The sequence below is a fragment of the Pagrus major genome, chromosome 16 (assembly GCF_040436345.1).
Source record: "Pagrus major chromosome 16, Pma_NU_1.0".
In the NCBI taxonomy this organism is placed as follows: Eukaryota; Metazoa; Chordata; class Actinopteri; order Spariformes; family Sparidae; genus Pagrus; species Pagrus major.
In genome coordinates this window covers 18,523,865-18,551,697 of record NC_133230.1, presented here as the reverse complement: position 1 = coordinate 18,551,697, position 27,833 = coordinate 18,523,865, and the positions used below count along the sequence as shown (strand labels likewise).

At 44.5% G+C, this 27,833-nt stretch overlaps 1 protein-coding gene across 2 annotated transcripts; it reads left to right on the top strand.

Moving 5' to 3' along the window:
• Nucleotides 1–443: 443 nt before the first annotated feature.
• Nucleotides 444–27,731, top strand: dync1h1 (dynein, cytoplasmic 1, heavy chain 1). 2 transcript variants are annotated; one of them, XM_073483272.1, is made up of 78 exons: nucleotides 444–782; nucleotides 1,971–2,058; nucleotides 2,277–2,450; nucleotides 2,583–2,838; nucleotides 2,980–3,166; nucleotides 3,260–3,531; nucleotides 3,640–3,867; nucleotides 3,989–4,642; nucleotides 4,767–5,189; nucleotides 5,347–5,526; nucleotides 5,692–5,841; nucleotides 5,960–6,106; nucleotides 6,354–6,494; nucleotides 6,625–6,801; nucleotides 6,985–7,095; nucleotides 7,188–7,307; nucleotides 7,434–7,673; nucleotides 7,776–7,931; nucleotides 8,079–8,192; nucleotides 8,294–8,404; nucleotides 8,503–8,712; nucleotides 8,844–8,990; nucleotides 9,088–9,254; nucleotides 9,372–9,545; nucleotides 9,672–10,026; nucleotides 10,131–10,325; nucleotides 10,414–10,696; nucleotides 10,799–10,899; nucleotides 11,010–11,169; nucleotides 11,409–11,649; nucleotides 11,739–11,922; nucleotides 12,018–12,230; nucleotides 12,370–12,608; nucleotides 12,721–12,877; nucleotides 12,983–13,207; nucleotides 13,340–13,570; nucleotides 13,688–13,828; nucleotides 14,010–14,243; nucleotides 14,350–14,556; nucleotides 14,703–14,824; nucleotides 14,939–15,104; nucleotides 15,217–15,380; nucleotides 15,591–15,720; nucleotides 15,847–15,980; nucleotides 16,093–16,207; nucleotides 16,293–16,454; nucleotides 16,577–16,791; nucleotides 16,912–17,116; nucleotides 17,205–17,378; nucleotides 17,547–17,666; nucleotides 17,833–17,953; nucleotides 18,572–18,767; nucleotides 19,128–19,245; nucleotides 19,338–19,553; nucleotides 19,657–19,869; nucleotides 20,121–20,248; nucleotides 20,388–20,541; nucleotides 20,671–20,817; nucleotides 20,930–21,080; nucleotides 21,222–21,475; nucleotides 21,615–21,749; nucleotides 21,841–21,935; nucleotides 22,024–22,198; nucleotides 22,372–22,447; nucleotides 22,563–22,723; nucleotides 22,823–22,934; nucleotides 23,041–23,101; nucleotides 23,197–23,320; nucleotides 23,466–23,579; nucleotides 23,712–23,882; nucleotides 24,082–24,299; nucleotides 24,408–24,511; nucleotides 25,506–25,714; nucleotides 25,973–26,126; nucleotides 26,285–26,427; nucleotides 26,528–26,696; nucleotides 26,995–27,119; nucleotides 27,265–27,731. In XM_073483272.1, the coding sequence occupies exons 1-78, from the start codon at nucleotides 533–535 to the stop codon at nucleotides 27,391–27,393; spliced, it is 13,923 nt and encodes a 4,640-aa protein (XP_073339373.1). In that variant the 5' UTR covers nucleotides 444–532; the 3' UTR covers nucleotides 27,394–27,731. The 2 variants fall into 2 exon arrangements, with proteins under 2 accessions (XP_073339373.1, XP_073339372.1); XM_073483271.1 differs by lacking the exon at nucleotides 18,572–18,767 and adding an exon at nucleotides 18,216–18,411.
• Nucleotides 27,732–27,833: the final 102 nt, after the last annotated feature.

Genomic DNA, 27,833 nt, shown 5'->3' with positions numbered 1-27,833 from the left:
CAGAGAATGTAACCCCTCCCAATCCAGAGTTACATTGTGCAGTCACTTTTCGGCAGGCCCGGGTGGTTATATACGGGTCCTGGCTGGCTCAAGTCCAAGCTCCAAGTACACAGCACTTATTCTTGATGTTTAGCTAACACCATTATTAACACTTTTGTTTTTAACAGCTTCGCTGTGCTGTAGCTGAGAAGCTTTTCTTGATTTCTTGCTGCATCATTGGAGAGACAACTCCCTTTCTCCCCCTATCTTTCATACACTGTTAAAACAAAAAGAGAATGAAACTGATCGTTCAACTGCATTGTGGGTATTGTAGTTTTCGGCTGGGATAGTCTAGTTGAATACTCATCACTCTTGAACTACAAGTACCACAATCCATTGCGCTGATAAACTTGACGGTACCGATTGCGGCGTTCTGACAGCGGCAGTCAGCCTCTGACCAGCTCGGTAGTCACTGCAGCCAGTCAGTTAACGTCAGCCTTGGTTCTTTGTTCACTTTCACGTCTGGACCGGTCGTCGTTGACCGCTTCAAAGCATGTCTGACGGCGGGGGGACGGAGGAAAACTCCGGCACCATGGAGGTGTCGGCCGTTCAGACGGTCGCTGATACCTCCGTGCTGCAGAAGCACATAAGGAAATTGGTACCGCTGCTCCTGGAAGATGGCGGCGAGGCCCCGGCCTCACTGGAAACCGCCCTGGAGGAGAAGAGCGCCGTGGAGCAGATGAGGAAATTTCTGGCAGACCCTCAGCTTCACACCATCCTTGTCGAGAGAAGTGCACTCAAAGGTACATCTAGGCAGAAGCGACTAGCTAGCTAGTTTTGTATCAATAACACGACTGTTCAGTTTTTACTATAATATGAACGCAATTTGTCTCTAACCATTCATTCTTCACAAGCGAAATGTATTTAAATCCGCTGTTAGTTAGCTAAATTAACAGTGCATGTGAGCTAATCTGCATTATTTGACAGCCGGCTCGATAACAGTGCTAGCCTAGCGTGCTATCACCATCCATGACAATGTTAATTGTAAGGCAACTACGCCACACTGGGTGGGGAGGAGAAAAAAAAGCTCATGACAGCATAATACACTGCAATGAAGCTGCTCAGTGTTGGATATCATTTAAAGGGTCAAAACTGGTCAAATTAAGACGTATTTTATAAACATTTAGCTAAGGTATTGTAAAATTCATTGCAAGTCAGCATTACCTTTGCTCTGATTATTTATAAAGCATATTCAATTAGTACTTTTAGACAACTGTTGTGTTGTGTAAAAGAGAATAGAACAAACACTGTGCTCTGGATATAAAAATGGCACAAGCAACAACATCATATTCATTGAAAGAGAATGACTCCTTTGTAATCACTTCCAAGTCATGTTATCTGCACCTTCTTGCGGTTTTATCATGTGAACCAGCTTGTGTCAATGAACACATGATCTGCAGTTTTCTCCAGGCAAAATAAGCTTCAGAGCCGCTTGCTTTTACTAATATTTTTAGTCCTGATCTCCTGATACTGAGCATGACCAGCGACAGTCTGAGCCTGTAGGATTTGGATTCCCAGCCAGACAGTAACTTCCCCAACCTATTCATGCTTTTGCACTAAGAATACAACTGCTGCAATGCAGAGATTACAGATGGCTATCTTTCCCTTCGAACCATGACCTCACTTCTGAAGGAGGGTGGGGACATAAATGGGTGGAAGCAGATGAGTGTCAGATTGCACTGTCATCCTACTTTAACGTGGCTTTTTATATTCAGATAAAACCATTAGCAGCAGAGTAATTTTGTTGGCCTTGAACTATCAGTCCTTACTGCTTCAGGCAAGTCTTAAAATAGTAACTTGCATGGTGAAAAACCTCAGGGCATTGCAAACACACATTGATTAAGATGTGTGGCAGTGTAAAGAACATGACTTTATGAGCCATCTGTTTATTTGTTCAGTTAAGACGTAGATTTTCTATGTTGCTCACACAGAGGACGTTGGAGATGAAGGAGAGGAGGAGAAGGAGTGCATCACTTACAATGTCAGCATTGACATACACTATGGGATCAAGTCTAACAGGTAAATAATGAAACTAATGCATTGAAAATGAGTCTTCCTTTCAGCCATGCAACTGAATGCGATTTCATCAGTAAAACTGAAAAAGTGCTTCCCATTATTCATGTAACCTGTATTTAAGAAAGCAGATTCTTAGTTTACTGCACAGCACTCACTCTCGACTTACTGTGCAGTTCTATTAATCCTGAACTATGAATTTTTCACCCTTTGTTTCACTGCAGCTTGGCTTTGATCAAGAGGACAGGCGTCATCGATGCAGACAAGCCCATATCAACCCAAGTTCGAGTTCTGACCTTGAGTGAGGATTCTCCCTACGAGACGCTCCACTCTTTCATCAGCAATGCTGTCGCTCCTTTCTTCAAGTCCTACATCCGCGAGTCTGGCAAGGCAGACAGGTAATCCTAAAAAGTGTCTTTATATTTTGTTAAAACCTTTCATCTATAAAGCTTAGGCGTGAACCTGCATGAAGGAATAATGTAACATTGATGGATCATTCATTTACACTATAATCTCTCCTAATCCTGTAGAGATGGGGATAAGATGGCGCCTTCAGTGGAGAAAAAGATTGCTGAACTGGAGATGGGTCTTCTCCACCTGCAGCAGAATATTGAAATTCCTGAGATCAGCCTGCTCATCCACCCTATCATCACCAACATCGCCAAGCAGCTCTATGAGCGTGGGGAGAAGCCTAAGGTCACTGACTTTGGCGACAAAGTGGAGGACCCAACCTTCCTCAACCAGCTGCAATCTGGAGTCAACCGTTGGATCAGGGAGATCCAAAAGGTAAGAAACATTCCCATAGTTCCCTCACAAACAAAACAATGTTCTACTCCATGTAATAACAGTTACAGGTATATGGAAAAATATATTTTCTCTCCTAAACTCACAACTGGGTTTATTTGTCTGCATCTGTACTTTTTTAAGGTGACAAAGCTTGATCGTGATCCAGCTTCAGGCACAGCCTTGCAGGAGATCAGTTTCTGGCTGAATCTGGAGAGAGCCCTCAACAGGATCCAGGAGAAGAGAGAGAGCCCTGAGGTTCTGCTCACACTGGACATCCTCAAACACGGCAAACGTTTCCATGCTACTGTCAGCTTTGACACCGACACTGGTGAGTGGCAACCAGCAGAAACAAATTTTCTTTGGCTCATTTCACTTCTGCCACAGTATGATTAATTGTTTGTCCTCTCTGTACTTCTCACAGGTCTGAAACAGGCTGTGGAAACCGTCAATGACTACAATCCTCTGATGAAGGATTTCCCTCTCAATGACCTGCTCTCTGCTTCTGAGCTTGATAAGATCCGTCAGGCCCTGATGGCCATATTCACTCACTTGAAAAAGATAAGGAACACCAAGTACCCTATCCAGAGAGCACTGCGTCTGGTGGAGGCCATCTCCAGGGACTTGAGCTCCCAGCTCCTCAAGGTGTTGGGCACCAGGAAGCTCATGCACGTTGCCTACGAGGAATTTGAAAAGGTTGGTGTGCTCTGGTCTTAAGCTGAAACTGAAGCCTATTGTCCCCTTACTTAATTACTCAAAACGTCACATGTCTTCTTAAATGCCTATTTAAATGTTCCTGTGCAGGTGATGGTGGCATGCTTCGAGGTGTTCCAGACCTGGGAGGATGAGTATGAGAAACTGCAGGTGCTTCTGAGGGACATTGTGAAGAGAAAGAGGGAGGAGAACCTGAAGATGGTGTGGCGTTTGAGTCCCGCCCACAGGAAGCTCCAGTCACGTCTGGATCACATGAGACGTTTCAGAAGGCAGCACGAGCAGCTGAGGGCTGTGATTGTCCGTGTGCTGAGGCCTCAGGTAAATCACCATCAGTCTTACCATTATTTATTTATTTCATGGTCATTTTAATGTTGTTAATTAATATCTGGCTTTATCCACACTTGACTGAGAAATGGTTCTTCTACTTGTTTGTCTCCAGGTGTCTGCTGTGCCACAACATGCCCCTGGAGAGACAGTTGAGCCTCAGGACATGAAGGTAGCTGGAGTTCTCTTTGATGCTGCTGATGCCAATGCTATCGAGGAGGTCAACCTGGCATATGAGAATGTCAAAGAGGTCGATGGCCTTGATGTGTCTAAGGAAGGCATGGAAGCCTGGGAAGCTGCCATGAAGCGTTATGATGAACGTATTGACCGCGTGGAGACCCGTATCACCGCCCGCCTGCGTGATCAACTGGGAACCGCCAAGAACGCCAACGAAATGTTCCGCATCTTCTCCCGCTTCAATGCTCTCTTTGTGCGTCCCCACATCCGCGGTGCCATCCGGGAGTACCAGACGCAGCTCATCCAGCGTGTGAAAGATGACATTGAGTCCCTGCACGACAAGTTTAAAGTGCAGTATCCTCAGAGCCAGGCCTGTAAGATGAGCCATGTCCGAGACCTGCCACCTGTGTCCGGCTCCATCATCTGGGCCAAGCAGATCGATCGTCAGTTGACTGCATATATGAAGAGAGTGGAGGATGTCCTGGGAAAAGGCTGGGAGAACCATGTGGAGGGGCTCAAGCTGAAGCAGGATGGAGACAGCTTCAGGGCTAAACTGAACACCCAAGAGATATTTGATGACTGGGCTCGTAAGGTATGTAATCAAATGTTATATATTTGACATTTAATGAAAGTTCTAGTTTTAGCCTATCATATTTCTATTTTTTGACAGTTTTTCTGTTTCTAAATATTTGTTATTCCTTTCGTTTATAAATCAGGTGCAGCAGCGTAACCTTGGTGTGTCTGGCCGCATCTTCACAATTGAGAATACCCGTGCCCGCGGACGTACTGGAAACATGCTCAAGCTTAAAGTCAACTTCCTCCCAGAGATCATCACCTTGTCCAAAGAGGTCCGCAACCTTAAATGGTTGAGCTTCCGTGTTCCTTTGGCTATCGTCAACAAAGCCCACCAGGCTAACCAGCTGTACCCATTTGCCATCTCTTTGATCGAGAGTGTGCGCACCTATGAGCGCACTTGTGAGAAGGTGGAGGAGAGGTCCTCCATCTCCCTACTGGTGGCTGGGCTGAAGAAAGAGGTTCAGGTTCTCATTACTGAAGGTATCACTCTGGTCTGGGAATCCTACAAGCTGGATCCCTATGTCCAGAGGCTGGCTGAGACCGTCTTCAACTTCCAGGAGAAGGTCAGTCTGGAGGAGCTGTAACTGTAAAATTGTAACATACATCCTGCAGAAGTAAAGACTCTCCTCAGTGTCATTTTAGAAGGAAACAAGTGCTCTTGTTTAAATACCCGAAACATTAGTTCTAAACTTTTTTTTTTGCTGTTTGTTTTGTTTCCAGGTGGACGACCTCTTGCTGATTGAGGAGAAGATTGATCTTGAGGTTCGCTCTCTGGATACATGCATGTTTGATCACAAGACCTTCACTGACATCCTCAGCAGAGTCCAGAAGGCTGTGGACGACCTCAATCTCCACTCCTATTCCAACCTGCCCATCTGGGTCAACAAGCTTGACATTGAGGTTGGCACCACAAAATAACAGAATTATTTATTGTCATTTCATTAGATGGTGATTCATTTGAGTTTGAAAGGTTTAAATGTTCAAAATATTTCCATTCTTTTCTTTTTACATATGGCGGGCATGAATGGTTTTCAAACAGGATTGGTTTTTGTTTTGTTTTCATAGATTGAGCGTATCCTGGGAGTGCGTCTGCAGGCTGGCCTTAAGGCCTGGACCCAGGTGCTCCGTGGCCAGATAGAGGACAAAGCTGATGTGGACATGGACACTGAGGCTCCACAAGTGAGCCACAAACCTGGAGGGGAGCCCAAGATCAAGGTAGCCATTGTGACTGTAGTGACTCTGTTGTTTTGTTTTGTTTTAGTCATACATTACTTGCAAAATCTTGGATTCGTTGACACAGCTGATTGACTATTGTGATATTTTCTTTCATCAGAATGTTGTCCATGAGCTCAGGATTACTAACCAGGTGATCTACCTGAACCCACCAATTGAAGACTGTCGCTACAAGCTCTACCAGGAGATGTTTGCCTGGAAGATGGTCATCCTTTCCCTTCCCAGGATCCAGAGCCAGAGATACCAGGTAGAGATTTCTGAATGGTTTTAATAATAAGGCTGTGATTCCCACTGCAGAAAGCCTTGATAAGAAGGCCTGAATATGTGTGATATGCAAAAAAAGCACAAGATACTTTGAACATATTATCTGCCAAACACAAAATACGTTGTATTTCATTCTACTTCTGACGTGATATATAGACAGACGTGGTTTTTGTGTCCTGTTACAATTGTGCTTTTGCTTTGATCAAAGCTAACCTGTCCTTCCTCACCAGGTGGGAGTTCACTATGAGCTGTCAGAGGAGGAGAAGTTCTACAGAAATGCCCTGACTAGGATGCCAGATGGCCCTGCAGCTTTAGAGGAGGCCTACAATGCAGTAGAAGACATTGTCGGTGAGGTGGAACAGTATGTCAAGGTAAGAGTCATCTTGTTATAACAACACAAAAAAAGTGTTATAACTTTTATTGCTAATCATAAACATGTATAATATACACTATCATGTACATTAGTTTGTGAGGATTCATCCCTGTGTTGCCCCTGTCCAGGTGTGGCTGCAGTACCAGTGCTTGTGGGACATGCAAGCTGAGAACATCTACAACCGCCTGGGTGAAGATCTCACCAAGTGGCAGGCTCTGCTGGTCCAGATCCGCAAAGCACGTGGAACCTTTGACAATGCAGAGACACGGAAAGAGTTTGGACCTGTGGTCATCGACTATGGCAAGGTAATAATGACCTACAGTCCGAGGTCCTATATAAGAACAGCAATTCTCAAATGACCATCTCTAAAATGTAGGAGTCTTTTACATGAAAAGGTTGTAAAAAAGACCAAATTTTAGTTAACAGTATTAAACAATGTCTGTTATTTTAAGGCAAGCATTAATGTTTGTATTTGTCCCTGACAACAGGTCCAGTCCAAGGTGAACTTGAAGTATGACTCCTGGCATAAAGAAGTGCTGAGCAAGTTTGGTCAGATGCTCGGCCAGAACATGCAGGACTTCCATGCCCAGATCTCCAAGGTAACGCATATTAGAGAAGACACTGATCAGAAGATTTTCCATGAACTAGATTATTTTTCCTCATCACGTTTCTTTTTATGTTTCTTCAATAGTCTCGTCAAGAACTGGAGCAACATTCTGTGGACACGGCTAGCACGTCAGATGCTGTCAACTTCATTACATATGTGCAGACCCTGAAACGCAAGATCAAACAGTTTGAGAAAAATGTGGATGTAAGTGCTCAAATATTTACTCTAAAACCTTCAATATCCAATCATTCCTTCATTATTTTGTATAACTGCAGGATTTAAGAAAAACTTTTGTTATGCTAATCAGCTTCATCTTCCTTTTACCCCTAGTTGTACCGTAATGGACAGCGTTTGCTGGAGAAGCAGAGATTCCAGTTCCCTCCGTCTTGGCTGTACATTGACAACATCGAAGGTGAATGGGGTGCCTTTAGTGACATAATGAAGCGCAAGGACACTGCTATCCAGCAGCAGGTGGCCAACCTGCAGATGAAGATCGTCCAGGAGGACAAAGCTGTGGAAAACCGCACCACTGACTTGCTCAATGATTGGGAGAAGACCAAACCAGTCGCTGTAAGAGAAATTAAATCATCTAATAAGATTTTACCCCCTAGTATACTTTCTGTGTACTTATAACTGATGTCTTGATGTCTAACTTTTATTCTATTTCACCAGGGTAACCTGCGTCCAGAGGAGGCTCTTCAGTCTCTGACCATCTATGAAGGCAACTTTGGCCGTCTGAAAGATGAAAGGGAGAAGTGTGCCCGTGCCAAAGAAGCTCTTGAGCTCACTGACACTGGTCTGCTCAGTGGCAGTGAAGAGAGGGTGCAGGTAATGCCAGCAGTTATATTTAACCTATAATGCAAGAGTTACAGCCCTTATCTTTAGTTATATAGATGTTTTAAAACCGTACCGATGCCTAAGAAAACAAACTTTTGATTTGATTTTTTTTTTTTTTTTTTTATCTTTGTGGTGTAGGTGGCACTAGAGGAGCTGCATGACCTGAAGGAGGTTTGGTCTGAGCTGTCAAAGATCTGGGAGCAGATCGACCAGATGAAAGAGCAGCCATGGGTGTCTGTACAGCCTCGCAAGGTAACAGATCGACATAATCATTCAGATCATTATTGAACCTCAAGTTATTTGTCAAATTCTTGGTATATAACTATTTTTGTGTTGGTGTTTTATGTTTGTAGCTTCGTCAGAGTCTGGATGCTCTTCTGAACCAGCTGAAGAACTTCCAAGCAAGACTGAGACAGTATGCCTCCTACGAGTATGTCCAGAGGATGCTTAAAGGATACCTCAAGGTCAGGCAGCTAGTTTTTCCTACTAAGCACAAATCTTTGCTCACAAGAAAACTTAACATGGGTTATTAAATTCCCTTCCTCTTCCTTCCTCTGACCAGGTTAACATGTTGGTGATTGAGCTGAAATCAGAGGCTCTGAAGGAACGCCACTGGAAGCAGCTGATGAAGCGTTTGCATGTGAACTGGGTCCCGTCAGAGCTGACCCTGGGACAGATCTGGGATGTAGATCTGCAGAAGAATGAGATGGTGGTGAAGGACGTTCTCCTGGTAGCCCAGGGAGAGATGGCTTTGGAGGAGTTCCTCAAACAGGTGAGAGAAAGACCCTCAAGATATTTTGCAGTGTTATTATATAATCTACAGCTTTCAGTCTGGATTATTAAAAATGACGCTCTGGTTTATAGACCTTTTTTAATAATAATTCTGTGTTTTTTGGTCCTCAGATCCGTGAAGTGTGGAACTCGTATGAGCTCGACCTGGTGAACTATCAGAACAAGTGTCGTCTGATTAGAGGCTGGGATGACCTCTTCAACAAGGTCAAAGAACATATTAACAGCGTGTCTGCCATGAAGTTGTCTCCATACTATAAGGTAAACTGAATGACATGTTGTGTTCTTTAAGATTTTAAAAGTATTTAAGTTTTCAGAACTGCATCAACACCTTGCTTCTCTCCTTTCTTTCTCCCAGGTGTTTGAGGAAGACGCTCTGAGCTGGGAGGACAAGTTGAATCGCATCATGGCTCTGTTTGACGTTTGGATTGATGTCCAGCGTCGCTGGGTCTATCTGGAAGGCATCTTTACCGGCAGTGCTGACATCAAACATCTGCTGCCTGTAGAAACTCAGAGGTTCCAGAGGTAAATAAAGGAACCTTATTTTTACACTTTATTTTAACAAACCATAAAAAAATATTATTGTAACAATATTTAACACTGGAACACACTTTATTTTGTCTCTCTGTTTTTATTCTACAGTATCAGCACCGAGTTCTTGGCACTGATGAAGAAGGTGTCAAAGTCTCCCTTAGTGATGGATGTGCTGAACATACAGGGAGTGCAGAGGTCTCTGGAGCGACTGGCTGACCTTCTGGGAAAAATCCAGAAAGCTCTTGGAGAATATCTGGAGAGAGAAAGATCCTCATTCCCAAGGTAAGAAGATATAAAACACAAAGCAAGAAAAAAATCTTTGTTGAATATTTGTAATCAATTCCACTGATTCACACATTCATTTACTAACTATCCTTTAATGAGCAATCACACTCTCTTTGTTTCCAGGTTCTACTTCGTGGGAGACGAGGACCTACTGGAAATCATCGGCAACAGCAAGAATGTGGCCAAACTGCAGAAGCACTTCAAAAAGATGTTTGCTGGTGTTTCTAGCATCCTGCTCAACGAGGACAACACTGTGGTGCTGGGAATCTCCTCCCGCGAGGGTGAAGAGATTCTCTACAAGACACCAGTCTCCATCACTGAGCACCCCAAGATCAATGAGTGGCTGACACTGGTGGAGAAGGAGATGAGGGTGACGCTGGCCAAGCTGCTAGCTGAGTCTGTCACAGAGGTCGCATCCTTCAACAAGGGTACAGCTGTTGACCTGAGTCAGTACATCAACTGGATTGACCGTTACCAGGTTGGTATTGAGAGCATTTACTCTACGCATAGTTATTCAGCATTAGTGGAAACCGGGCAATGTATTTTATTTTTGTAATTTTACTCTGTTTCCACTCCTCACAGGCCCAGCTGGTGGTCCTGTCCACTCAGATTGCCTGGTCTGAGAATATCGAGTCTGCCTTGACCACCATCTCTGGTGGTGGGGACATGTCTCCCATGCAGGGAGTGCAGACAAACGTGGAGGCCACCCTCAACGTGTTGGCTGACACCGTGCTGATGGAGCAGCCTCCACTCCGTAGGAGGAAACTGGAGCACCTGGTTAGAGGGAATCTTTTTTTCAAACATTCTTACGAATTGTTTTCCAATGAAAAAATGTATCTTTAGTCCCTCTTCTGCTCTGTCGTAGATCACCGAGCTGGTGCACCAGCGTGATGTGACCAGGGCTCTGATCAAGATCAAGATTGACAACCCCAAGTCCTTCGAGTGGCTCAGCCAGATGCGCTTCTATTTTGACCCCAAGCAGACAGATGTCTTGCAGCAGCTTTCCATTCAGATGGCCAATGCTAAGTTCAACTATGGCTTCGAGTACTTGGGTGTTCAGGACAAGCTTGTCCAGACCCCACTGACAGACAGATGCTATCTCACCATGACCCAGGCTCTGGAGGCCCGCCTTGGAGGGTCACCATTTGGTATGAAAGCTTTTTGTACACACACAAGAAATGGAAATCTAGATTTTTTTTTTAAAGTTTTCATATCAACGATCAATTTCACTGAGTTTATCCTCCATCTAGGTCCTGCTGGCACAGGGAAGACTGAGTCAGTGAAGGCTCTCGGTCACCAGCTGGGTCGCTTTGTCCTGGTCTTCAACTGTGACGAGACGTTCGATTTCCAGGTACACAACTGCCTTCAGACTCTTTGTTCTTGTGCTTATCATTTGCTTTTTTAAAGAATGTATCTATTTCTCATATTGGTCATTTTAATTTATAAATCTCTTTTCTTTAGGCCATGGGTCGTATCTTCGTGGGTCTGTGCCAGGTGGGAGCATGGGGCTGCTTCGACGAGTTCAACCGACTGGAAGAGAGAATGCTCTCTGCCGTTTCCCAGCAGGTGCAGTACATCCAGGTTGCCTTGAGGGAGCACAGCAACCCCAACAGAGACAGGAGTAAGTATAATACAAATGGGAAGTGTCATAATTTGTAGAGAGACTGTCCTTTAATAAGAATATCCAGATTCAATTCCATATCTTTGAACACCAACTGCCTTTAAAAGAGGGGTCCAAGGAGATTCAACAAAATGGCTTTCCTCTCTTCAGAAAAATATACATTTAAGAGAACACAAATTGTACAAAATGTTTCCATGAGAACTACATTGCGAGTAACTATATATCTGTCATCTCCTCAGGTGTGCCAGTTACCACAGAGCTCCTGAACAAGCAGGTGAAGGTCAGTCCAGACATGGCCATCTTCATCACCATGAATCCTGGCTACGCTGGCCGCTCTAATCTGCCCGACAATCTGAAGAAGCTGTTCCGTAGCTTGGCCATGACTAAGCCCGACCGCCAGCTCATTGCTCAGGTCATGCTGTACTCTCAAGGTTTCCGCACAGCTGAGATCCTTGCCAAGAAGATTGTGCCCTTTTTCAAGTATGTACCTTTTAAGAAAAATGCATGTGGCTTTGAGAGAATTTTGAAGGTCCTTTCTTCTCTGAATTTATCCCTTGCCTCCATTTCAGGCTGTGTGATGAGCAGCTGTCATCCCAGAGTCACTACGATTTTGGCCTCCGAGCTCTCAAGAGTGTGCTGATCAGTGCTGGTAATGTCAAGCGTGAGCGAATCCAGAGGATTAAAAAGGAGAAGCTGGAGCGTGGAGAGGTTGTTGATGAGAATGAAATTGCTGAGAACCTTCCAGAACAGGAGGTAGGGAATTTTTAGATGTTGTTTTTAAAATTCAACAAAAAATTTGAGGTGCTTTCTTTCAGTTATTTCACACAGTCTGTGTCTTGTTTCTGTAGATCCTGATCCAGAGTGTGTGTGAGACCATGGTTCCCAAGCTGGTGGCGGAGGACATCCCTCTGCTGTTCAGCTTGCTGTCAGACGTCTTCCCTGGAGTCCAGTATTTACGTGGAGAGATGACTGCTCTGAGGGAGGAGTTGAAGAAAGTCTGCGCAGAGATGTACCTCACCTACGGAGACGGTGACGATGTTGGCAGCATGTGGGTGGAGAAGGTATGTAGTTAAATTGAGTCAACGTATATCTTATTGAGTGCAACCAGAAATGGTGAGTTGTACAGCCCTGCCTGAACTGTGAGGCTTTCCCCAACTTTTTCTCTACTTTCCTGAAACTTTGCCATTCATCCCGTTCCAGGTGCTCCAGCTGTACCAGATCACACAGATCAACCACGGTCTGATGATGGTGGGACCCTCAGGAAGTGGGAAGTCCATGGCATGGAGGGTGCTGCTCAAGGCCCTGGAGAGACTGGAGGGTGTTGAGGGTGTGGCCCACATCATCGATCCCAAGGCCATCAGCAAGGACCACCTGTATGGAACCCTGGATCCCAACACCCGTGAATGGACCGATGGGTTGTTCACGCACATCCTCAGGAAGTGAGTTCTCCAACACATTTTATTCTTAAGTCGGCTCTGTCATCTTTATCTCGTTAAGTAGGACTTTTTGAAAAATAACTGTGGTTTAAAATACTTTTTTCTTTTTTTTCAGGATCATTGACAATGTTCGAGGAGAATTGCAGAAACGTCAGTGGATCATCTTTGATGGTGATGTTGACCCTGAGTGGGTTGAAAATCTTAACTCAGTCCTGGATGACAACAAGTTGCTCACCCTGCCCAACGGAGAGCGTCTCAGCTTGCCACCAAATGTAAGTGCATGGCACTCGAAATACTTGAAAATGTCTGTTTTTATTTTATTATTAGACAATAATGTTCTGTGTATTGACCTGAAATTTCTCTCTCTCTCTCTGTAGGTGCGTGTAATGTTTGAAGTACAGGATCTGAAGTATGCCACCCTGGCCACTGTGTCTCGTTGTGGTATGGTCTGGTTCAGTGAGGACGTTCTCAGCACTGACATGATCTTCAACAACTTCCTGGCTCGCATACGCAGCATCCCATTGGACGAGGGAGAGGATGAAGCTCAGCGCCAGAGGAAGGGCACAGATGATGAGGAAGAGACTGCATCACCAATGCTGCAGGTAATTAAAGTGAAGAAAATACACTATTACAAAAAACAAGACCTCTTAAGCAAAAAAAATGTGTAGCAATTCATTCAATAAAGATATTTTATTTTGATTTAACTAATGTCCTATTCCCTTCCTTTACATTAGATCCAGCGTGATTCTGCAGCTGTCCTGCAGCCTTACTTCACCTCTACAGGCCTGGTGATCAAGGCCTTAGAGCATGCCTCCAAGATGGAGCACATCATGGACTTTACCCGCCTGCGCTGCTTGGGTTCCCTGTTCTCAATGTTGCACCAGGCCTGCCGTAATGTGGCACTCTACAATAACAACCACCCTGATTTCCCTATGCCCATTGATCAGCTGGAGAAATACATGCAGGTAATGTTATGCTTTCTATTATGATTTTATTGTTATACAGATGTGTAACTTAATCACTGCAAAACATATGTGCATTTTCTTAAAACTGATCATTTTTGTGGCTTTATCTTTCTACAGAAATATCTGATCTACGCTGTGCTGTGGTCCTTCTCTGGTGACGGACGGCTGAAGATGAGGGCTGAGCTTGGAGAATACATCCGTCGCATCACCACTGTACCCCTCCCTGCTGCACCCAATGTCCCTATCATCGACTATGAGGTACAGCCTCTTAGTGATAAACGGCTCTTGAGTAAATAAAAAATATAGTTTGCTTTTAGTGACTTGCAGATACAGAATATCTAACTAAAACTACTGCAGTCATGTTATTTCATATATATATATATAACATGTTATTCTCATGATATGAGTGACCATTGCATCGTTTTCTTTGAATCTGCAGGTGTGCATCTCGGGTGAGTGGCAGTCCTGGCAGGTCAAGGTGCCCCAGATTGAGGTAGAGACCCACAAGGTGGCGTCCCCTGATGTTGTGGTTCCCACCCTGGACACTGTTCGCCATGAGGCTTTGCTTTACACATGGCTGGCAGAGCACAAGCCACTGGTGCTTTGTGGACCTCCCGGCTCTGGAAAGACCATGACTCTGTTCAGTGCCCTCAGAGCGTTGCCTGATATGGAGGTGAGAGGCTGGATGAGAGAGAATGAGTATAAATAAAAGGGGATAAAATGTAGGAAAGATTTTGACATTGTCAACATTTCCACATTCGCTTTCTACTCTCTACCAGGTTGTGGGTCTGAACTTCTCCAGTGCCACTACCCCAGAACTGCTGCTGAAGACCTTTGATCATTACTGCGAGTACCGTCGTACCCCCAACGGTGTGGTCCTCGCCCCCGTCCAGCTGGGCAAGTGGCTGGTGTTGTTCTGTGATGAGATCAATCTGCCGGACATGGACAAGTACTGCACACAGAGAGTCATCTCTTTCATCAGACAGGTATGATATATTTTTTACAACCTGAAATATTGCGTTTGTAGCAATACATTGGCTATTTTATAGGACTGTCATGGCAGCGTAAAATGTGGTATCCCTCCTTTTATGTTAAATTCAGTATAACAATAAATATTGTGTTTTCTTTGCAGATGGTTGAACATGGAGGTTTCTACCGCACCTCAGACCAGACTTGGGTCAAACTGGAGAGGATCCAGTTTGTTGGAGCCTGTAATCCTCCCACTGACCCTGGCAGAAAGCCTCTCACACACAGGTGCAGTTCAGACTTCATACCTGCTTAAAACATTAATATCATTAATAACAAAATTATATGAATAAGAATATGAATAGCCCTAACAGTGACCAATTGGTGGTGTGCTGTTTCTAGGTTCCTGCGTCATGTTCCTGTGGTGTATGTGGACTATCCAGGCCCAGCCTCTCTAACCCAGATTTATGGAACCTTCAACCGTGCCATGCTGCGCCTCATCCCATCTCTGCGTACCTATGCAGATCCTCTTACTGCTGCTATGGTTGAGTTCTATACCATGTCTCAGGTACGGGGATTACTAAGATCTGTACATGTGTCACATAAAACTTGTAAGTCCTTTTGTTCATACTGTTACTAATTTGCCTGCATATCTAATTTCAATCCCTTTTTCCATTTAGGAGCGGTTCACCCAGGACACCCAACCTCACTACATCTACTCTCCCAGAGAGATGACCCGCTGGGTGAGGGGCATCTTCGAGGCCCTGCGGCCACTTGAGAATCTGCCTGTGGAGGGTCTCATCCGCATTTGGGCCCATGAAGCCCTCCGTCTCTTCCAGGACAGGTGAGGCTGAGCTTTAACACTCCAAGAGGGGACTGTTTTTATTATCCCTGGTATTGTTTTAAGGGACTTGTATGGTAACAGTTAATCTGTTGGACATTAAAGTGTGTTCATTAGTCTTGATATGGTAAAGTGAGTGATAAATGCAGTAAAAAAGTATTTTAAGAATGGCCATTTTGATGATAAGGTTGTTTGTCTTCAACCTTTTTCCAGGCTGGTTGGTGATGAAGAGAGAAGGTGGACAGATGAAAACATCGACATGGTTGCTCTCAAACACTTCCCCAACATTGATAAGGACAAGGCCCTCAACAGGCCTATCCTCTACAGCAACTGGCTCTCCAAGGTAAACTAGAAAAAGGCTGAACATGATGAGAAATTCCTGCTTTTCTAATGATGCTGAAATATTGAGAATTGAGTCTTCATCATTTTTTATTTCCATTTTCACTGAGTTTATTGTTTGTGGATGCAGGACTACATCCCAGTGGAACAGGAGGAGCTGAGGGACTATGTGAAGGCCCGTCTGAAGGTGTTCTATGAGGAGGAGCTGGACGTCCCTCTGGTGCTCTTCAATGAAGTGCTGGACCATGTCCTCAGAATTGACCGGTGAGTAACCGCTTCTCCAGCTGCTGATTGTGTTTTCATCTGCTGTTCGTCTAGTTTAAGGTCTGAAATAATTGTTTTGGAGTAAATTTTAAAACTGTATATCCTCCTCCAGAATCTTCCGTCAGCCTCAGGGCCATCTCCTGTTGATTGGTGTGAGTGGAGCAGGAAAGACGACTCTGTCCCGCTTCGTAGCATGGATGAACGGACTTAGTGTGTACCAGATCAAGGTTGGTTCAACACGTGAAGATTTTTGTGGTCATGTTACTACATTTGTTGGTCTGTTTATTGATTTTTGTATGCATGTGTTTTCAGGTACACAGGAAGTACACTGGAGAGGACTTTGATGAGGACCTGCGTACAGTGCTACGTCGTTCAGGATGTAAGAACGAGAAGATTGCCTTCATCATGGATGAATCCAACGTGCTGGATTCTGGTTTCCTTGAGAGAATGAACACACTGCTGGCCAACGGAGAGGTAACTGCCATTATGATCTGCAACTCATTGGGGAACAAGATGACAGTACTGCCTTTTTGTTTTCTGAGGTATCTATTTGGGATCTGCTTCCTAATATGTTTAATGTTGACTGTTCTTTGTAGGTTCCTGGCCTGTTTGAGGGAGATGAGTATGCCACCCTGATGACTCAATGTAAAGAGGGAGCCCAGAAAGAGGGCCTGATGCTTGACACACACGAGGAGCTGTACAAGTGGTTCACCAGCCAGGTTATCAGGAACCTCCATGTTGTTTTCACCATGAACCCATCATCAGAGGGCCTGAAGGACAGGGCTGCCACATCTCCTGCCCTCTTCAACAGGTACGGCAACACATGGTGGACATTAACTGATTACATCACAAGCAGAGAGTAGATACTACAACTTTAAAATTACAAGATGGTGTTTCTGAGTTAACTGAAAACCTTTTTTTTTTGTGTTAGGTGTGTGCTGAATTGGTTTGGAGACTGGTCCACAGAGGCCCTGTACCAGGTGGGTAAGGAGTTCACGAGCAAGATGGATCTGGAGAAACCAAACTACAAGGTGCCAGACTACATGCCCATCGTCTATGACAAACTGCCCCAGCCACCATCCCACCGCGAGGCTATTGTCAACGGCTGTGTGTTTGTACACCAGACTCTTCACCAGGTAGGGATGTTTCCACCGAGGGCATTTTAAACCAAGTTAATACATGTAACAGCTTGCTAATCCATACTTCATATGTTGCTATACAAAGGCTAACAATCGTCTGGCTAAGCGAGGTGGTCACACGATGGCCATCACTCCTCGCCACTACCTGGACTTCATTAACCAGTATGCCAACCTGTTCAATGAGAAACGCAGCGAGCTGGAGGAGCAGCAGATGCATCTCAACGTTGGTCTCCGCAAGATCAAGGAGACTGTCGATCAGGTACATTCATTTTGTATTTTACTTCACTTTGAATGTGCTTGTATAGATTATGTGCCATTTTATTCCACCTATTTTTCTTGAAACCTGACAAGAGTTTGTCTCCACAACCAAGATGGATTCATTTGCTTGTTTCTCATTCCCTGATTCTACTTGCGCCTTTTCATCCAGGTGGAGGAGCTTCGTCGTGACCTAAGAATCAAGAGCCAGGAGTTGGAGGCAAAGAACGCTGCTGCCAATGACAAGCTGAAGAAGATGGTCAAAGACCAGCAGGAGGCTGAAAAGAAGAAGGTACACATGAAGGAATTTAACACTTAGAAAGATGATTTTTCTTCTTCTTCTTAAAGACAAACCTGAGCTCTTGGTAGTGTAGCACAGTGATCCTTTTATCCTTGCATTGGACTTTTGGATTAACTGATACATTAAAATATACTCCATTACCATTATCTGATTTCAGGTGATGAGTCAGGAGATCCAGGAAGCTGTGTACAAGCAGCAGGAGGTGATCAAGGACAAACAGCTGAGTGTGAAAGAGGACTTGGACCAGGTGGAGCCTGCTGTTATTGAGGCTCAGAATGGTACAGTTGTTTATTTCCTCACAGCAGTCTTTATACTATATTTGCTTTGTTGTCACAGAATGAGTTTATGTAAGAATATAACTTCTATAAATGTCCTACAATCTTTACTTGCCTTTCTTCAAACATTTTTTCTACAATGTTATCAGTTAGTCATTCATGGTGAAGGGCTTCTGGTTAACAGCTTATTCTTAACCTGCATCCTCCCTTCATCACTGCCCCATCCTTTTCATAATCCCCATCCTCGTTTACCTGATGCCGATAGCTGTTAAGTCCATTAAGAAACAGCACCTGGTGGAGGTGCGTTCCATGGCCAACCCACCAGCGGCTGTGAAGCTGGCCCTCGAGTCCATCTGCCTGCTCCTGGGAGAGAGCACGACTGACTGGAAGCAGATCCGTTCCATCATCATGAGGGAGAACTTCATCCCCACTATTGTTAACTTCGAGGCTGAAGAGATCAGGTGAAATAAGAAAAACAAATATTCTGGAGTTGTTCACTAAAGCTCTCTCCCTCTCTGTCTCTTCCTCTCTCTGACTTCTTGCCCTGTATGCTCCCCATTCTCCCTCTCCTCATACTACTTCTTCTTTCTTTCAAACACATTCCCCCTTTCACCTAACTAGCGGTGAGTTCTATTAAGCGGCAGCACCTAGTAGAAGTGCGGGCCATGACCAATCCCCCAGCTGCAGTCAAGCTGGCCCTGGAGTCTATCTGCCTCATGCTGGGCGAGGAGACCAGTGACTGGAAAAAAATCAGACAAGTTATTATCAGGGACAATTTCATCAACTGCATAGTCAACTTTTCCTCTGAGGAGATGAGGTACCGGTGTCAAAACGTCTGTCCAGTCCTTAATGGAAGCACAAATTATATCAATCAATCAGTGTATTAATCAAGTGACACCCATGATCAGAATTTGATTTTAGCATATTATTTTTGCTTAATCAGAAAACCAGCTGATGGTAGCGACGACCACTATGGTTGTTAGTGGTTGTTGACATGATTTTTCATTTCTTACAGTGAAGATGGTAGAAATCGCTCTCCTTCCCCATCCCAAACAAAATCTTAATGATCTTGTGCAATATTTAATTTCCTGTGATTCATGATCATTGTTCAACACTTCACATTGGAGTATTTGACTGTGTAAACTTCGTCTGACTGGACTGTTTCCACTGAATCCAGTGACTCCATCCGTGAGAAGATGAAGAAGAACTACCTCTCCAACCCAAGCTACAACTATGACCAAGTCAACAGGGCATCTCTGGCCTGCGGACCTATGGTGAAATGGGCGATTGCTCAGGTAAGGAAACCTAAAAAAAATATGAACGTGAAGATGTTGACTGGGTAAAGTGAGTACTCCTTTTAACATATACTTTTCTATCATTTCCCTAGCTTAATTATGCCGAAATGCTGAAGCGCGTGGAGCCTCTGCGTAATGAACTGCAGAAGCTTGAGGAAGACGCCACAGACAACAAGACGAAGGCAGAGGAGGTGGAGCAGATGATCAAAGACCTGGAGTCTAGCATTGCTCGCTACAAGGAGGAGTACGCTGTCCTCATTTCAGAGGCCCAGGCAATCAAGGCTGACCTGGCTGCGGTCGAGGCCAAGGTAACTGATCATCAAACGAATGTTTAGTTCACTCTGTATTAATCTCGAGTTAAAACTGAAGCCTCTTGAAGCGTTTTTCTGAACTCTCACTCTCTCATCACAGGTGAACCGCAGCACAGCCCTTCTGAAGAGTCTGTCAGCTGAAAGGGACCGCTGGGAGAAGACCAGTGAGACATTCAAGAACCAGATGTCCACCATTGCTGGAGACTGTCTGCTCTCCGCTGCTTTCATAACATATGCCGGTTACTTTGAACAGCAGATGAGACAGAACCTGTTCACTACATGGTCTCACCACCTGCAGCAGGCCAACATTCAGGTAGTTAAAGGCTGGATACTCAAGGCTCAAGTCATTATTGATCATCACTCACAAATCTTAAGCCACAATTACATTACCATTAGGAGGAACTTTTTTTTGTTACTCTGGTTCCTATGTTCATAGTCAAAAGACATCAAATGTGCACTTAAGCACTCTACTTAACTTTTCACATAGACTTCACATGTACTACATACCGTCAGGGCACATGTTTTATTCAAATATCTGATTGGCATCATTTTTCTTCCACACAGTTCCGTACAGACATTGCCAGAACTGAGTATCTGTCCAACGCTGATGAGAGGCTCCGCTGGCAAGCCAACTCCCTCCCAGCTGATGATCTCTGCACTGAGAACGCCATCATGCTCAAGAGGTTCAACAGGTCAGTATCTTTTTTTTCCTCTGACATTGTAATGTTTTTAGGTTTTAGAATAAAAATACTAAGTATTCCTGGGCATTAATTAGCCTCAGGTTGATTACATATCCCATGTTGATCAATTCCATGCTATTGACCTTTCCAGGTATCCACTAATCATCGATCCATCAGGCCAGGCCACAGAGTTCATAATGAATGAGTACAAAGACCGCAAGATCACCAGAACCAGTTTCCTGGACGATGCCTTCAGGAAGAACCTGGAGAGTGCTTTGCGTTTCGGAAACCCACTGTTGGTCCAGGTATGAACAGCAACCTCACACAGCCAGCATCTCATTGTGCACTTGCTATTTACTCACTGTGCAAAGCCCTCATTTTCATCAAGGATTTGTTTATTTATAGTCAGTTCTTCTTATTTTTTTGCCCTTAAGGATGTAGAAAGTTACGACCCCATCCTAAACCCGGTGCTGAACAGAGAGGTCCGCAGGACTGGAGGACGTGTCCTCATCACCCTTGGAGACCAGGACATCGATTTGTCTCCTTCGTTCGTCATCTTCCTTTCTACAAGAGACCCAACGGTGAGTTGACAGTGACTTAGTCTTAACAGTCTATCAAAGAAAATGTTCAATCGTATTCATCTGAGACTGAAAGAAGTTAATCTGTGCTATATGGTGTCTCTTGTGTATGCAGGTCGAGTTCCCACCAGACTTGTGTTCTCGTGTTACATTTGTCAACTTCACTGTGACACGCAGCAGCCTTCAGAGCCAGTGTCTCAACGAGGTCCTAAAGGCTGAGAGGCCTGATGTGGATGAGAAACGCTCCGACCTCCTCAAACTGCAGGGTGAGACAAGAAGATAGAGATGCGCTTACACAATCACAGGGCACAGCTGTTGATGATAATGGCAGGGGTTACAAGATAATTCAGACTTGAGTCACAGTGGAGAAAAAAGCAAATCAACAACTGATCTCCCCTCTCTTATAGGTGAGTTCCAACTGCGTCTGCGACAGCTGGAAAAGTCCCTGTTGCAGGCCCTCAATGAGGTGAAGGGCCGCATCCTTGATGATGACACCATCATCACCACACTGGAGAACTTGAAGAAGGAGGCAGCTGAGGTGACCAGGAAGGTGGAGGAGACGGATATCGTCATGGCAGAGGTGGAGATGGTGTCACAGCAGTACCTGTCTCTGTCCTCTGCCTGCAGCAGCATCTACTTCACCATGGAGGCTCTCAACCAGGTCTGGACCAATCTAACTTGCACTTTCACCCCATATTTTATTTTTTTTTTAACATATAAAAACCCTTTAAATTACACATACTATCAAAAATATTTTTATGATGTCTAATAATAAACAAATACTTTGTATCCTGCTACAGATGCACTTCCTGTACCAGTACTCCCTTCACTTTTTCCTGGATACCTACCACACTGTGCTGTATGAGAACCCCAACCTGAAGAGCATCAGCGATCATACACAGAGACTCGCTGTCTTAACCAAAGACCTCTTCCAGGTTTGAACCAGACACTTTGAAAATAAGGAGACTCCTTTTCTTTGGTAGTTTTGGTTATACGGAATCTAATTTTATCTGTTTTTTGATGTAGGTGCTGTTCAACAGAGCAGCCAGAGGTATGCTGCACCAGGATCACATCACTTTTGCCATGTTGTTGGCTAAGATCAGCCTAAAGGGCATTACCAGGTAAGATGCCAGTATAACACTAATGTGCCATCAGTGGTAGTGTTAGATAAAACAAAATAAATCTCAATTTCAATCCTTATCTTTCCAGCGAGCCCTCATATGATTCAGAGTTCCAGCACTACCTGCGTGGTAAAGAGATCGTTCTGACTGGCATGACACTGCCCAAAGTGAAAGGTCTGACCACTGAGCAGTGTGAGGCTATGGTCCGCCTCAGCCGCCTGCCAGAATTCAGTGACCTGGTGGACAAAGTTGAGGCTGATGAGGTGAGTGTAAACACATACTGTCAATCTGGTATCACTTATATTTTGATAATTATACAGAAGATGCATATTAACCAACTAGTATTTATAAGCATGCATCTGATTAAACAACTTTCTTTGAATACGAACTGCATCAGCGATCATCATATCTTTTGTTTTTTGTTTTGTAATTTCAGCAATTCTTCATGTGGATTGAGAGTAACACTCCAGAGCTGGCTGTTCCTTATCTGTGGACAGAGGAGAAGCAGTCCAGTGAGTGTATAGACTTATATTTTGCAAATGATGCATTAACCAAGCATATATTGATTTTAAATAATGAGGTTTATGTCCTGTGTATACACGACCTGATCTGCTCTTCCCTGCTCAGCTACCATTGGCCAGGCAGTGCACCAGCTGCTGCTGATTCAAGCCTTCCGCCCCGATCGTCTGCTGGCCATGTCACATATTTTCGTCTCAAAGGTGCTCGGAGAGTCCTTCATGAACATCATCGAGCAGCCTCTTGACCTTGCTAATATCGTGGATAGTGAGGTAGTAAACCAATACTTCTTTCATTATTATTCCCTCCTATGGTGTTTGGCGTTGTTAGTGTTGTTTAACCTGTTTCTGACATTCCTCTCTTGTCTGTAGGTAAAGCCCAGCACTCCAGTGCTGATGTGCTCTGTACCAGGTTATGATGCCAGCGGCCTGGTCAGAGATCTGGCTGCCGAGGAGAACAAACAAATCACCTCCATCTCTATCGGTAAGGAATGAATAAGCTCATACTCTTGACACACAAATAAGATCATTAAGTCAAAGTTCAGTGAGGATATTGTTGGTAAATGTTTGTGTTCTTTCACTGTCCACAGGTTCAGCTGAGGGCTTCAATAAGGCAGATAAAGACATTAACACTGCTGTCAAGTCTGGCAGGTGGGTGTTTATTTAACTTTTTTTTTTCTGTGTATTTTCTGAGCATGTACACTTTGTTTTGTTGTACTGGTATCCTGACTGTTTCGGCCCTGCAGGTGGGTGATGTTGGAGAACGTCCACCTGGCCCCTGGATGGCTGATGCAGCTGGAAAAGAAGCTCCACTCCATGCACCCTCATGCCAGCTTCAGGCTTTTCCTGACGATGGAGATCAACCCTAAGGTAAACCGCATCACTTATAAAAAATATTTCCAACATTTCATAATGAAATGATAGACTTGAAGACTTCAGTAAAACTTCTTCGAGCCCAGATTTCCTTTTTGTGCTTTCATTCCTCAAAGTTTCTGTTCCGTGTTTTTACTGTCAGGTTCCAGTGAATCTGCTTCGTGCCGGTCGTATCTTTGTGTTTGAGCCTCCTCCTGGTGTCAAGGCCAACATGCTCAGAACCTTCAGCAGCATCCCTGTGGCTCGCATGTGCAAGGTGACTTAATCTAGACTTACCAAACACAAATACTCACACTTTTCCACCAAAACCTTAATCATCACCAATAAAGCTTTATTCACACTTCCCTGCAAGTTTTCAGTCTTGATGATTTTTCACTAATCTCTACAGGCTCCCAACGAGCGTGCTCGTCTCTACTTCCTGCTGGCCTGGTTCCATGCAGTCATTCAGGAGCGTCTGCGCTATGCACCACTGGGCTGGTCCAAGAAATACGAGTTTGGAGAGTCTGACCTGCGCTCTGCCTGTGACACAGTTGACACCTGGCTGGATGACACTGCTAAGGTTGGAGATTATTTCAGTAATTGTATACAGCTCTTTAAATGTAAGATTTATTTGTTGCCAACTGAAACTTCTACTGGCAACCCATTAATTCATACCCTTCTTACCTTTTTATAAATGCTAAATTCATCAGATAAATTATGATTGTATAGAGTTTTGACAGAAAATTATTAATTTTGTTTCTGCACACACACACAAACAGGGTCGTCAGAATATTGCACCAGACAAGATCCCCTGGGCGGCTCTGAAAACACTGATGGCCCTGTCCATCTATGGTGGCCGCATTGACAATGAGTTTGACCAGCGTCTGCTCAACACCTTCCTGGATCGAATCTTCACCAAGGGAAGCTTTGACAGCGAGTTCAAACTGGCTCTCAAGGTTGATGGGCACAAGGACATCAAGATGCCCGACGGCATTCGGTCAGTACTGGCTTTACACTAGTGTATTCCGGGTTATTGATACTGAATGAACCTCTTGCTGATGACCTAAACTGGTTAGAAAATATTCATGATTTTCCTTTGTTACAGGCGTGAGGAGTTCATGCACTGGGTAGAGATGCTTCCTGACACTCAGACTCCATCTTGGCTCGGGTTGCCCAGCAATGCCGAGAAGGTCCTGCTCACCACTCAGGGTACGGCAAAATCGATCGTCGTGATCATCTATACTCTGGTGTTGTGTCACAGTCACTGGACCACAACACACCCTGGTTCTTCTTCCTCAGTCCATCTCTCCAGATTTCATGTTTTCACATTAACCATCTTTCTCTGTGTTCTAGCATCTTTACGTTTATCCTGACAGGGTGACTCAGTGGAGGGAGATCAAGATCTTATTTTTTTGTGTCTGCTTTGGGCAGAATACTGTGTTTGTTTGTGTGTGTGTGTGGTGGGAAAGAACAAATGCTCCCTCTGCTAATCTCTCATCTTCACTTCACCTGTTAGTTTTCTATGACATCATAAGTAGCTCCTGGTCGCAGTGTTGTATATCATAGTCATTTAGCTGTGTAGTTTTAGCCATCCTGCTTCAAAAGGTGGTCTGCCAAAAGAAGGGTGTGTGTGTCCTCACCCTCCAGCAGCTGTATTTCACAGCCATCATGTCGCTTTGCTGAATTATTACCCCCAACCCACCCTCAGTTTAGGATTCAAAACATCCACACACCTCCCCACCCCCTCAGTCACATCCTCCCTCCTTGTTTATTTTTTGTCCAATTGAGTTCCACACCTCCTCCAAACTCCCACAATCCCAGCTCCTGAAGCATCCACCCCTTGAATCACCTGACTCCCACCAGTTTTCTCTGTCAACCCTGTTCCCCTACATTGGTTATATTCATTTCTTTTACAGATCCAGTCAAGAATGTGGTTAATTTATCCTCTTGGGAACTTAAAATGTAACATTTGATTGAAAATGTTGCCTGAAGCCTTGAATGTCTTTCGTCCTGCCCAGTGTAGTCCTCATTTATTTGTCTGTCTAGTGCAACTCCTTTTTTTCTTCTTACATTAACAAACCCTGAAGGTAAGCTGTTTGTTTCTTTGTTCCACTATTAATTTCTTCTCCCTCCTACCTCCCACCACGGCCTTGTCTTCCACCTCCCTCCCCGAATCACTCCCTCCCTCTGCCGGGCTGCGCAGGCACTGACATGATGGGTAAGATGCTGAAAATGCAGATGTTGGAGGATGAGGATGACCTTGCCTATGAGACGGAGAAGAAGGAGCGCACTTCGTCCACAGCCGATGCCCAGCCGGCCTGGATGAGGACCCTCCACACCACTGCCTGCAACTGGCTGCAGCTCATGCCCCAAATGGTCAATCCACTCAAACGCACAGTGGAGAACATCAAGGTAATGGCAGTAATAAGGGGAGAGGTGGTTGGTAAGCAGAACTCTGGGGACTTAAGTGTTTTGTGTTGTCTACAAGAAGCTTTACAATGTAATGTTGTTGTAAATCTTTCTGCTTGACTCGTGAGGGGTAACGAGAGGTAAAATGAAAAGAAACAAAAGCAAAGGTTTTAATATTTTCTCTTCTTTGTGTTATTGATGCATCTGCCAAACATCTGTATTTGATTTAAAGTCTTGTTTATCCAAACACACAAACACCAGGACCCACTGTTCCGGTTCTTTGAGCGTGAGGTGAAGATGGGTGGCAAGATGCTGCAGGAGGTCCGTCAGGATCTGTCCGATGTGGTGCAAGTGTGTGAGGGCAAGAAGAAGCAGACCAACTACCTGCGCACACTCATCAGCGACCTTGTTAAAGGTAGAATCTTACTTTCTCACTCTAATTTTAATAGTTTAAATGAATACAGGTAAATCACTGCACTCTTCCCCATTGTCAGGCTTGACCAAACAGGTGTCATTGAACAGTTTGTACATTGAGGAAATAACTGGTATACACCTGTTTTTCTTTCTTCCCAGGCATCCTCCCTCGCAGCTGGTGTCGGTACACAGTTCCAGCCGCCATGACTGTGATCCAGTGGGTGGCAGACTTCAGTGAGAGAATCAAACAGCTGCAGCAGATCTCCCAGGGAGCTGCCAGCGGGGGTGCAAAGGAACTGAAGGTGTTGTTTTGTTCACCGTTTGTGTACAGCCTCAGTCAAACTGTGAGTTTTCATTGCCCAAGCCACTCACAGTACTTCTTTTTTTCTCCTCCCTCTCCAGAACATCCACGTGTGCCTCGGCAGCCTGTTTGTGCCAGAGGCTTACATCACTGCTACCCGCCAATATGTGGCCCAGGCCAACAGCTGGTCTCTGGAAGAGCTGTGTCTGGAGGTCACTGTGACCACCGCCCAAGGTGCCACACTGGATGCCTGCAGCTTCGGCATCAAGGGTAAGACAAGCAGCACGTCATCTGTTGTACTCTAGAGTTGTGTAACAAGGTATATTGAGGCGTGTGAACTGGGATATATGAGGTTTGTGCTGGACTGTTTTAATTTTTGTCTGCTCCAATGGGGATTCACAATCGTTAAAAACATAAAAAGAAAGAAGAGATCCTGGCAAATACTCACACTACTCTTGAAAATGCAGTCCAGTTGATTGTCACTGAAATAACCGTTCGTACATGTACACTAGAGATTTGTGAAATTCAAGGGTTCAAATGTGGAACATGGTCATTCTTTTTCTCCCAGGTCTGAAACTGCAGGGAGCTACTTGTGCCAACAACAAGCTTTCTCTGTCCACCTCCATCTCCACTGAGCTGCCTCTCACTCAGCTGCGCTGGATCAAGCAGAGCAACGCTGAGAAGAGACACACGGTATGAACAAGATATTCTCCTTCCTATCAATTAATCTAGACAATCAAACGATTTAGAAAAAATATCTAATAATGGTGTTAAATTCAGATTTTGCCGTGGTAAATGTTGAACCACTCATCACGTTTGGTTTTTCGTCTCGTTGCAGGTGACTCTGCCCGTGTACCTGAACTTCACCAGGTCTGATCTCATCTTCACTGTCGACTTTGACATCGCCACCAAGGAAGATCCACACAGCTTCTACGAGCGTGGAGTTGCTGTCCTGTGCACCGAGTAGATGAAACAAGTCATTCCTGAAGACCAGAGAGTCTTGATTATTAAACCCACACATAATCACTTCCATTCATTGCTTATTAATCACCATTTACAAAGTAGTTTGTAGCCTGTTGCATTCCAATATTAAACATAGTTAGGAACATTCCTGGAGCAGTAATGAACATGTAACCATTTGTAGTGTTTGTGGAAAGTGTCTGAAAAGGTAATGAGGATGTTGTCAGATGGTAAAGGAAGGGAAAATGAAATGTGGGAAAGGAAAGTTGGAAGTAAAGATGTTTTTAGGAAAGAAACTGTATGTTTTTAGATGAAATAAAGTCCATTGGAATGAACAAAACTGCATTAATGACTTCAGTGTGTTTGTGTGGTAAATGTTTGATTTTAAGTCTGATATGAGAATAGAAAGGAAGTTGATTACCTGATCCTCACACTTAGACAGTAATG

Excerpts from the sequence above, each read along its gene's own strand:
- dync1h1 (XM_073483272.1), top strand. The coding sequence starts at position 533 with ATGTCTGACGGCGGGGGGACGGAGGAAAACTCCGGCACCATGGAGGTG. Across the intron at positions 8,405-8,502 it reads TGCTTAAAGGATACCTCAAG|GTTAACATGTTGGTGATTGA; the intron begins GTCAGGCAGCTA and ends TCCTCTGACCAG. Across the intron at positions 17,117-17,204 it reads TACACCAGACTCTTCACCAG|GCTAACAATCGTCTGGCTAA; the intron begins GTAGGGATGTTT and ends TGCTATACAAAG.